The 11286-nt window shown below is 47.9% G+C and overlaps 3 protein-coding genes across 3 annotated transcripts; 2 read left to right on the top strand and 1 right to left on the bottom strand.

Annotated features, from left to right (window-relative positions):
• The first annotated feature begins 1330 nt into the window (after positions 1 to 1330).
• Positions 1331 to 2877, top strand: LOC127312908 (uncharacterized). The gene is made up of 3 exons (XM_051343445.2): positions 1331 to 1852; positions 2313 to 2360; positions 2625 to 2877. The coding sequence occupies exons 1-3, from the start codon at positions 1468 to 1470 to the stop codon at positions 2732 to 2734; spliced, it is 543 nt and encodes a 180-aa protein (XP_051199405.1). The 5' UTR covers positions 1331 to 1467; the 3' UTR covers positions 2735 to 2877.
• A 4179-nt stretch (positions 2878 to 7056) lies between these two features.
• LOC127312905 (uncharacterized) lies at positions 7057 to 9838 on the bottom strand. Its single transcript, XM_051343443.2, has 3 exons — positions 9443 to 9838; positions 7742 to 8033; positions 7057 to 7508 (listed from the first exon to the last, which is right to left on the bottom strand). The coding sequence occupies exons 1-3, from the start codon at positions 9609 to 9611 to the stop codon at positions 7208 to 7210; spliced, it is 762 nt and encodes a 253-aa protein (XP_051199403.1). The 5' UTR covers positions 9612 to 9838; the 3' UTR covers positions 7057 to 7207.
• Positions 9839 to 9980: 142 nt separating this feature from the next.
• Positions 9981 to 10895, top strand: LOC127312906 (uncharacterized). Its single transcript, XM_051343444.2, has one exon. The coding sequence runs from the start codon at positions 10067 to 10069 to the stop codon at positions 10760 to 10762; it is 696 nt and encodes a 231-aa protein (XP_051199404.1). The 5' UTR covers positions 9981 to 10066; the 3' UTR covers positions 10763 to 10895.
• Positions 10896 to 11286: the final 391 nt, after the last annotated feature.

Below are 11286 nucleotides of genomic sequence, written 5' to 3'. Positions count from 1 at the left end.
TTTATTTTTAACTTGTCCCTTTGCGAAGATTATCTGGCGTATGATCTACTTAACATATAATCTTCCCCCTCCAACTAATATCACCAATATGTTTGGTAAGTGGCTTAATGGGGTAGACAAAGATGATAAAGCAAAAATAAGAATTGGAATTTCAGCTATGTGTTGGTCAATTTGGACCAGCCGGAATGACATTATTTTTAACAAACAAAAGGGAACTAATTTTTTGCAGGTTATTCGACGAGCCACTTATTGGATTCATCAATGGGCCTTTCTGCTCCCGGAGGATCAGCGGGAGAGTTTGGATACTGGATGCAACCGTCTGCTAACGGTTACTCAGGACTTCTATTTCCAGGCTACTGGGTGGCGGCACACTAGTCGATTGAAGAATGATTAGCTTGAAGTTTTTCTCCATTTTTCGATGGTTGATACATGTCTCAACCCTCTCTGATCCGTGATGTAAAACTTATACTTTGCTACTCTTATGCTGAACTTTGAAATAAAGAAAGAAAAGCCGTGTGCATCATATTGATGCAGAGGCTGGGCACTGCCCCTTTTCGAAAAAAAAAAAAAAAATGTGTGACTTGACTCCTTAGTGTATCAACAGTTACATACTTACATTTGATGTTACCCACTTTAAATATTCAGTTTTGCTAGTTTTCATCTCTAGTTTTTGCACAGTTAAGTACTCTACCCTTGGATTGCATCGTTATTCATACATATGAGTTGTAGGTTGAATTGTAACTGAGTTTTTTTTTTCTAGTTTCGCATGCAACGGAGATTTTTTTTTAGTTGCGAGTGAGGATAATTAAGAAAACTGCTCTAGACCGTTAGATTTGTTTCGTGATTCATGCTAGTTATAAGCTACAATACGTGTTGCAACTGAGATGTGATATCGTCATCGGATAGAATACTAAGTTAGTTTTAAGTTAACTAAAAACTAGCGACACTTATAAATATATATTTATTGCAGATTAACAAATGTAGACATATTTTCGCCTGATTAAATTTGTGACAAGTATCTAGGGAAGTAGGGATTATATGCGTTGCATCGAAATCATTTTTTTTTAGACAAGCATAGAAATCAAATGGGCAGCATCACATGGAAGCTTGGGGCTTGGGCTCACGCAGGCAACTTGGTGGCGATCCCTCGCGAACCGGATCAACCTTGTCGTACGTACAAATTGAACAGCGCGGAAGATTCCAGCCCACGTACGAACATGTCGCCAGCCAAGCAAGCTCCAAACCACCCTGCAGGTACACATGCAACACTACACTAGACCAGATCCATATGCAGCAGCAGCATGTCAAGTATAGTAGTACCTTGGTCGCGCCCGATCGAGCGCCACCATTTCTACCCGCTCCACCAACGCTAAACCACAGGTACGCACGGCGGTACGTGCTCGCGATCACACACTCTTACGCCCACACTAGCTCGCTCTCCCAGCAGCTTAGCCTCGCTCTCGCAGGATGGGGAGCCGTGATGGCCGCGCTCGCCCTCTGCCACAGGCCCTCCTCCTCGCCGTCGGCGTCGCCATCGCCTGCTACATGGCCGCCACGCCGTCCTCGGCAGAGTCGGACGCCGGCGCCGGCGCCGGGTCGTCGTGCGCGGCCAAGCTCGCGGCGTGCGGGGGCTACCTGAACGCCACCGACGCAACGACGGTGCCGGACTCCTGCTGCAACCCGCTCAAGGAGGTGGCGACGATGGAGGCGGCCTGCGTGTGCTCCATCCTCATGAACAAGGCCGCGCTGCAGACCTTCGGCGTGACGCCGGAGCAGGGGGTGCACCTCGCCAAGCTCTGCGGCGTCACCACCGACGCCTCCACCTGCAACAAGTACGCCGCCGCCGGTGCCGGTAAGCTCGCTAAGCTCCCGTCATTGCCGACAGGATCGATTGATCCATGTGTTCGTTTGGTTCCTAGCCTGGCATGCACGCACGTACGTCCAAAGCCCTGAAATTTTACGGTTTGTTTATCGGTAACAGTAGTAGTCTATTAGATCAAGGTGGATTGTTCCTCACTCGAAAGTTTGTCTTGGCATGCACCTTTCTAATCTCTTTTACCCTGAGCCGATTACTTCACCTTATATTACGACAAAACAAAACAAAACTCTGTTTGCGGAAGAACTGAGTGTCAATTATTGGATCTCTATCAGATCAGCGTCATTATTATTTTCTATCCATGCTGCACCCTGCACGAGCTACATCTCTTCACTGATCTGATTAGATCCCAGCTGAAGAGATCATTCACGTCATACTTAAGTTAGTTATAACGATGCATTGGCATGCTGAGCAATGTTGTTGTTTTGTTCTTCAGGTGGTACCGCAGCTTCTTCAGGATCAACGGGAACTGCTGCTTCTACAGGTACACTTGCTCTTCAGTCAACATTATTGCCGTCTCTCTAGAATCCTAGAAATAAATCTTGTCCGCCAATTTGTTGTTTTATTACTACTAGTCTACTACCTTCTTCGTTTGATTGTAACTAAACCTGTATGGAGCCTGAACATCTTCTTTATTATTCCAGCATTGTACAGTATTAGTTGGAAGCCTGAACATCTTCTTTCTGAATCAATCTCCATCTTGCCTGAATTTGTACTGCGTATAACTGATCCTTTCGTGCTGCTGCAGTGGCCAAGCCAACGGCAAGCGGAGCCACCACGCGGCACCTGACCTTGATGGCTGCACCTTCCCTCGTAGCACTAGGCTTCAGTTTCATCTGCTGGTCGATTGTTGCTTAACAAGAGCTACCCTATGACTAGACTCTTCCCGTAATTTTATTTGTATCATCTCAATAATTATGTATATCTACCTGGTTATTTGGTTCAGTTGAAATTTATCACTTACGCCTGCATATTCCATCATTGAATCATGTTCTTGGTTACCACAGCTGTTAATTGCAAAAGAAAGCTGTCTCCCAGAGTATTACTCATGCCATGTTCGAAAATTCATCAGTCTTAAATGTTGTACTCTGGCCACAAGTCAGGACCAAGAATTTGAACGCGAAAAGACACCTTCTATTTACTTCACGGTGTCATGTTTCCAGACAAGAGTTTCAGTCAAGTGAACAAGTAACAACAATACAACATATCACAAATCAGCCACATTGCAGGTTACAAGTTTGCTCGATAACACTCTTATGTCTCTCAGCTTTGGCTTCTATGCTTACGATGGTGATGCTTATGCCTCCTCTTCTCCTCCTTTCTCTCTCGGGTGCCACTATTGTTCTTCTTTTTTTTCTCTGTGCTTATTGGAGGTGGATGGCTCCTCATCTGAGGATTTAGAGCATCCCCACTCGTTGGCGCTCCCCACGCCGAAATCCGGCGTTATTTAGCGCCGGATGGATGTATTTTGTGGCCTGGGGAGGCCCATTTTCCCAGCCGCGAGCCCATGGTCGCCTTCTGACGCGCACCCACCGCGTGCATAGCGACGGTGCAGTCACCGGGAAGGGCAATCGTCGGAGTTCCCTCACGCATTGAACCGTCGCGAAGTGGTCTGGAGAGCCGAAACGACTCGTCGGGAACGGTCGAAGTGGCCTCGATGCGAGAACCGCCGTAATGGATCACGAACTCCGCGGAAGAGCAACCGCCGCTCTCTTCGTCGAGAGACCTACATATACGGTTTCCGACAGCCGGCGGCCATTCATCTGTTCTCTCCTCACCATCCTCCGTCAACCATGAGCGATCTCTCTTGGCCATCGGACACCGACAGCGAGGGGAAGCCGCCTGGATGGCGCCATTGGTGGGATAAAGCTGCATCGTCCAGCAGCGACGATTCCCCCCCACCGGCCAGCGAGGACGAATGGGATGACGACGAGGAGGAGGACGCATGGGATGACGACGAGGAGGAGGACGAAGAGGCCAAGGAGCAGGACGAGGAAGAGGCCGAGGAAGCGGAGGAGGAGCAGCAGGAGGAGGACGACGAAGAGGCTGAGGACACTGACGAGGAGGAGGACTCAACTTCCTCCGACGAGGAGGTGACGAGCCGGAAGCGTCGCCGCCACGACGATGAGGCGGGGCCATGTAGGAAGAAGAAGTAGTTTAAGTTTGTTTTAAAGTTTTACGTTTATTCGAAATATATTCGAAATATATATAATCTATCTATGTTGCACCACTTGAGAGTTCAAAGCTTTCGTTCGACGAGGGTATTTCCGTAGATCGGGAAGACGAGGGTGTTGCCGTAGATCGGGAAGCCGAGGGTATTGCCGTACAAACCCTGGCCATTGTCGCCGACAAGTTGGGGCCACGCGCGCTTTCGCTTCGTCCGGACTCCCCGAGCGCTCCCCGGGGGGCCGGGGATGGCGTGGGATCGCCGGATGAATTTAGGCCCAAATCCGGACGAAAACGAGGAACCGGGGGCGCGACTGGGCCGAATTACGCCGTCCGGATGGAAATATCGTCGTTCGGGGGCCTCGTCGGGGAGACAAGTGGAGATGCTCTTAGATCTTAAAAACAATGGCTTCTCCGGACCATAAAAGATCTTAAAAACAATGGCTTCTCCGGACCATAAACTCCGCGTTTGAGTTCTTCTTTCACTCGCGCATCTGGACTTGTTAACTCGTCTTGTCTACCTGATGGATAGGAGCTGTGAGGTATGGACCAGGCTCATCCATCCTAGAACCAATTGCTCCTCGTCCACCCTTCACCCTAACATAAAATTGTACATTTAGTAAAAGTTGGACTAAACAGATGGCCTATATACAAAGTATAGATCTGGTGATTCTCCCCTGTGGAAGGACATGCTTCAGGTCAAACATATACAGTATATTAGAGAATGAAGGTGGGCAATGGCATTGGCAGGAATACTAGTTTCTGGGGAGATGCTTGGTGTGATCAAATGCCTTTAATGAAAAGATTTCCTGATATATATGACATATGTGTGGAACAGAAGATTACATTAGCTGATGCAGCTGCTTTGAACTGGAACTTTTACTTCAGGAGATGGATGGCTCCAGATATGGCCTTACAGATACATGGGTGTTACAGATTGTAGCTCAAACTGCGCTCAGTGATGAGTCAGATAAACCTTTCTGGAAGTGGACAAAAAGTGGCAAATTCACTGTTGGTTCTGTATATAAACACTTGTGAAACTTTCAAACACTTGTGGAAGAGCAAGATTGCTCTCAAGATAAAGGTTTGGTTGTGGCTTATCTAGCATGATGCTATTGCTACCAAAGACAACTTGCTGAAACGCAACTAGCAGGGGGATTCTGTTTGTCAGTTCTGTAATGAGAATGAATCCATCCCTCACTTATTCTTTAACTGTCCTGCTGCAAAATTTGTGTGGACTACAGTAGGTCAGGCAATTGGTGGGTTGCTGGGTTGGCTGCTTTTTGTTGGGCTATCTGAAGCTCAGAAACAGGGCATGTTTTGAACACAAGTTGGTAAAAAATCCATTTAAATTAATTAGTTATTCCATTGTGTTTAGGAAACACTGGGCAGGTTTGCACGAAGGAAAAGACGCAGAAGACATTCGTGCAGGCTGACAGTTTGCTGAGATTGGCTGGTGCTTCTGCTACTCCTGGAGGAAATTCTGCAACAACTGATGGATGCCGTCCCCTCCGTTTGATGGATGTTGATAGAGGCGAGGAAGATGCCAGGAGGATGGAAGAGGATGATTAAGATGATGCTATCGCTTGATTTGCCTATCTCAAAAAATGGATATATGTTGATGCTTTTGCTATATACGTGTAAATCTCTGGAGGAGGTAGGATAGTGGCTTTAAATCTTCTGGCTTTTGAACCGTTGGTGATGTAAATATATAAAACCTCTAAGTGGGCAGTTTTTCTTCTGGCTTGAGCCGCTGACGCTGTATTTCGTTATCTGGTGATAATAAAATTCGATCTAGTGGGATCGCTTGGAAAAAAAATAAAACAGCGGAAAATGCATGCATGAACCACGTTTCTTATAAAAATTAAAAACGAATGTTATAACCTACAATCTTAGATTAGTCACAGATAAACTTAACACTGATAGAAAGTAGAAACATCACATCTTCAACAAAACATGAGATTTCATATCGCATTATTTCTTCTACATTTTTTGTTAAGGAAAAAACTGTGTATGATGTAACTGGCCTTGAGCCAAGAAACTCTTCAATTTATCGTCTCCTGGGCCATCCTCCCAGTCCGAATAAGAACTGCTGCGTGGATCCCTCGACGAACAAGATGTAGCATATAGTCTGTCTTGCTCATTCTTAGAGCTGAAACTTTGGTCTCTCGAGTTCTCTAGTTTCTGGGATCTCGAGTCAACTCCACCACTAGTTCGGATTTTCATCTTTGATTAATACCTCCAGTTCCTTCCCACTGGCACGCCTCATCTCATTAACTTCCACAACTCGATTTGCTGCAGGCTGACAAGGGAATTTTAGTTCAACAACTCAGCAAGTATTTCCACATAATTGTGTATCTAAAACTGAAATTTCGAATTGCAAGTTGGCAAACAAATGTGTTCCTTCAAATGTAAGTTTTTACCTAGGAGGACTAGCAGCCCGGTACACCTTCTCTTCAGTCAACATTATTACCGTCTCTCTAGAATCCTAGAAATAAATACTGTCAGCCAATTTGTTGTTTCACTCACTGCTGTTTAGTACTTGCTTCTCCGGTTGATTGTAACTAAAACCTGGATGGACTAAACCTGTTCGAGCATTCTATAGTATTAGTTGGAAGCCTGAACATCTTCTTTCTGAATCCATATCAATCTTACCTGAATTTGTACGGCGTATAACTGATCCTTTCGTGCTGCTGCAGCGGCGAAGCCAACGGCAAGTAGAGCAACCGCGCGTCACCTGTAGGCTTCAGTTTCATCTGGCTGTCGATTGTTGCTAAGCAAGAGCTACCATATGAGTAAACTATTACTACGTAATTTTAGTTGCATCATCTCAAAATTTTCTATATCTACCTGGTTATTTTGTTCAGTTGAAATTTATCACTTACTTCTGCGTATTCCATCATTCAATCATGTTCTTGGTTACCACAATTATCACTAACTCGTGCTACTCATGCCATGTTCGAAAATTCATCAGTCTTAAATGTTGTACTCTGGCCACAAGTTAGGACCAAGAATTTGAACGCGAAAAGATACCTTTTATTTACTTCACGGTGTCATGTTTCCAGACAAGAGTTTCATTCAAGTGAACAAGTAACGACAATACAACATATCACAAATCAGCCACATTGCAGGTTACATGTTTGCTCGATAACACTATTTTGTCTCTCAGCTATGACTTCTATGCTTATGATGGTGATGCTTATGTCTCCTCTTCTCCTCTTTTCTCTCTCGGGTACTGCTATTGTTCTTTTTTTCTCTGTGCTTCCTCTTGGAGGTGGATGGCTCCTCATCTGAGGATTTAGATCTTAAAAACAATGGCTTCTCTGGACCATAAACTCTGTGTTTGAGTTCTTCTTTCACTCGCGCATCTGGACTTGCTAACTCGTCTTGCCTAGATGATGGAGCTGTGAGGTATGGACCAGGCTCATCCATCCTAGAACCAATAGCTCCTCGTCCGCGCTTCACCCTAACATAAAATTGTACATTTAGTAAAAGTTGGACTAAACAGATTGTCTATCCATAAGACAGCGAAAAATGCATAGGCTAACCACATTTCTTATTAAACAAGAATATTGGAACCCTATAATCTGAGATTAACCACGGATAAACTTGAACATTGGTAACAAACATGGGATTTTCATATCGCAATTTTCCTTCTATGTTTTTGTTAAGGGGAAAATCATTTAAGCTGTAACTGACCTTGAGTGAAGAAAGTCCTCAATTTCATCATCACCTAGGCCATCCTCCCGGTCCAAAGAAGTACTATCCTCCCTGTCCGAATAAGAACTGCTGCGTGGATCCCTCGACGAACAAGATCTAGCATATGGTCTGTCTTGCTCATTCTTAGAGCTGAAACTTTGGTCTCTCGAGCTCTTTCGTTTCTGGGATCTCGAGTCAACGCCACCACTGGTTCGGGTTTCCATCTTCGATTCCAGCTCCAGTTCCTTCCCCCTGGCACGCCACATCTCATTGACCTCCACAACTCGATTCGCTGCAGACAGACAAGGGAACTTTAGTTCAACAGCACAGCAAGTATTTCCACATGATTGTGTATCCAAAACTGAATTTCGAATTTTGATTGTATGATTCCTTCATATCTATTGCATTTGTCAGGTGGTCTGCTTCTGTCTGATCTTTCTTGTCTATTAGCTGTGTCAAGCTAGCTGGTAGCTGATCTTTCTTATCTATTACAGTTTGCCGTTGAGTTCATGCAAGTGACTACAGCGCAGGGTGCTATGTTTGTATGTATGCAAAACATAGTCCAGGGCGTTCGACCATCTGGTTGCATCGTCAGTTTGCTGCATGTCAACGGCTGTAGCATTTGAGCTCAGTCTGAATATTTTGCTAGCATTTAGTATTATTCTGCATGCTTGTATTAATTTACTGCATGTCTCAAACCAGAGGCTTCTAATATTTTATTAGCGCTGAACCTCAGTTTGAATGTTATTTATTTCATTCAGAGGCTTGAAATATTTTATTTACTCCATGTTTCTTGCAGTTGCTGCCCGGATGAATGATTCCATCAACTGTTTTTGGAAGGAGCATCAACTGTTTTTGGCAGCAGCTGGACGGATGAATGATCCCATCAGCTGGGTCGAGCATGTATTTGTATGTGTGTTCATGTCTTGGAAAATTGCATGACACTGAGTTCGTGCTAACAAGTGTCTTTGTATTGCCATGCAAAATTATACCTAGTACTTGGTTATCAACTGGTCGTGCAGCAGACAATCATGCATCTAGTGCAAAGATTGAGTTTTTCATTGAGTGATTGTCCATTATCATGTCGTGGGTGCAAAGATTGAGTTTTTATTATATGATTTCAGTCCTCTCCTATCCCCTCCCATCCCCAAAATAAAAGTAACTAGAGAGGTTGGGAAATGCGGGGGAAGTCTGGGGAAAAATGGGGACTGGGTGAAATGGAGGGGTTCACCAAATCTCCTCCCAATCCCCAACACCTAGAGGTTAGAAAATACTCTAGGAGTAAACAAGGCCTAATTATGTATCTAAAACTGAGATTTCGAATTGCAAGCCGGCAACAAAATGTGCTCCTTCAGATGTACTCCCTCCGATCAGAAAAGACCGACGCGGAGCTAAAGCATCGCCAGTGTATCTAAGTAGTACAGCCCACGTCGATTAAATCCGACAGGAGGTACTAAGTTTTTTACCTAGGAGGACTAGCAGAAAGATTTGCTATGACAGTCAGGACCATTTACAATAACTGGTTCTAGCTAGTTAATCAGGGTATTTTTTGTGCGGGTAAGCTAGTTAATCAGGTTAGCCGAGTTCCGAGCCTAAACCACAGCAGCTAGTTCTAGTAAATCACCATGTCTGCTGGAAAAACTAGTTCACCAAAACTAAAAAGTACATGAAACAAAATGCAAAGGAGAAAGCAAACCAAACCTTGCTGAACACCCAGAACGGTGGCGGTGAGGAACCGCGAATTGGGACGGTGCCTGACGTTAGGCTTCTGCAGGTAGGCGTGCACCCCTTCCTTCTCCGCCTCCGCCCGCAGCCTCCGGGCCTCCTCCAGGAGCAACGCCGCGAGGCGATTCTCCGTCCCCAGATCCATCGTTGCAGCCGGCCAAAAGCAAACGCTCCGTGGCGAAGGGAGGGGAGGGGAGCCTCGGCGCTCGAAGGGGCCTTGGAGGTATCGGTGGCCGGCGGCGGCGGCGGCGGACGGCGAGGAGGAGCCCGGCCGCCGGTAGGGATTGGACGCGTCTGGGATTCCGGTGGGGATTTGGGGAGAGAACTGGAGGACGCGTCTCCTCGATCGGTTCCTTCTGTTTTGTGATGGATGGATGGGCCCCCGATTTCTCCTGGGCTTCCGTTTCCGTACCCAACTCGTGCTGGGCCGTGACGCTGGCTGTTTGGAAGTATGGGCCTGCACAAGCCCATTTATCCGAGCCCACGTTTCAGCATTGCCTAACCCGACTTCCATTCCGGCAACGCAACGCAACCCACCGGAGAAAATTCCATCGTCGCAGCGTGGAGAAATTCCTGTCCGCAGCACCAAATCGACGACCGATGCGGCCGCCGTCGCCGCCGCGGCCGCTAGCCTTCCCGACGCTGGACGCGCTGGCGGCGTACCTCCGTCCGCGCCTCCCGGCCCCCGCGCTCGCCTCCTGGGGGTCCGCGCCGGGGACCAAGAACCTGCTCAACCTCTTCCTGGAGCTCTCCTGCGGCGACTGCACGCTCCTCCCCTCCTCCGCCACCCCGCCGGCCGCGCTCGTGGTCCGCGCCGTCCACGTCGCCACCGTGCGCATCCGGAACCGCCGCGGCGCGCTGCTGGTGGAGACCCGGCAGCTTCTCTCCGACGGCACGCTCCGGCGCCGCGGCCCGCGGCCGGTGTCCGAGAAGATGCGCCCGGGGGAGAGCCCCGAGGCCGCGGCCGCCCGCGCGGTGCGGGAGGAGCTCGGCGAGCGCGTGCGCGTCCGGATCCTGGGCGCGGGCGCGGGCGCGGACGCGGGGCCGCGCGTGGAGGAGCGCGAGTCCGCGTCCTACCCCGGCCTCCCCGCCAGGTACCTGCTGTACGCGGTGGACGCCGAGCTGGTGGAGGGTCTCCCCGAGGAGGGCGAGTTCGACACGGAGGAGGGCGGCGAGGGCGAGGGGCACGACGGCGGCGGCGCGGCCATCACCGTGAAGCGGCACTACTGGGCGTGGGTCGACGACCAGGACGACCCTAGCGACGCCGCGCCGGCCGCCGTCGCCGGTGCGCAGTAGACTTCCAGTTGGTAACTTTGAGAAACATTGGTAATTTCTGTCATCTCGTTGTGATTTTGTTCGGTTAATTTGTTTCTCCTGGTAGCTCACGAGCACGATTCATCGGCTTGCTATATACATATACATGTATCTATGGTTCTTGCGCTAGTGATTTTGCACTCGTCATTATCTTTGCACCCACGGATTGTCAAGATGTTCCTTTCTAATTGATGCGATGCCAACCATACACATCATCTGGACATGTGATCATGTGTCCAGGAAAGTGCAAACACCAACAGATGTACCCTAACATCAAGCTGAAACACGCTCCATCAGGCGAAGCTTGGCAACTCAGAAAAGATGAAATATTGTCTCGGGTCAAAGAGTGCATCGTCTTAATATTGTCGATCCACTACCTCCAAGGCTTTCTTGTCTTGTCCTCTAGCCACAAACTTCCACGCTTGCAAGTACATGGTCAGGGCCGGCTCTAGGATTTCGAGGGCCCCAGGGCGAACACTATCAGAACATCTCCAGTCGCGTCCCCC

The sequence above is a fragment of the Lolium perenne genome, chromosome 7 (assembly GCF_019359855.2).
Source record: "Lolium perenne isolate Kyuss_39 chromosome 7, Kyuss_2.0, whole genome shotgun sequence".
Taxonomy (NCBI): domain Eukaryota; kingdom Viridiplantae; phylum Streptophyta; class Magnoliopsida; order Poales; family Poaceae; genus Lolium; species Lolium perenne.
Note: the sequence above shows the minus strand (reverse complement) of the source record. Positions and strands in the feature narration are given on the sequence as shown.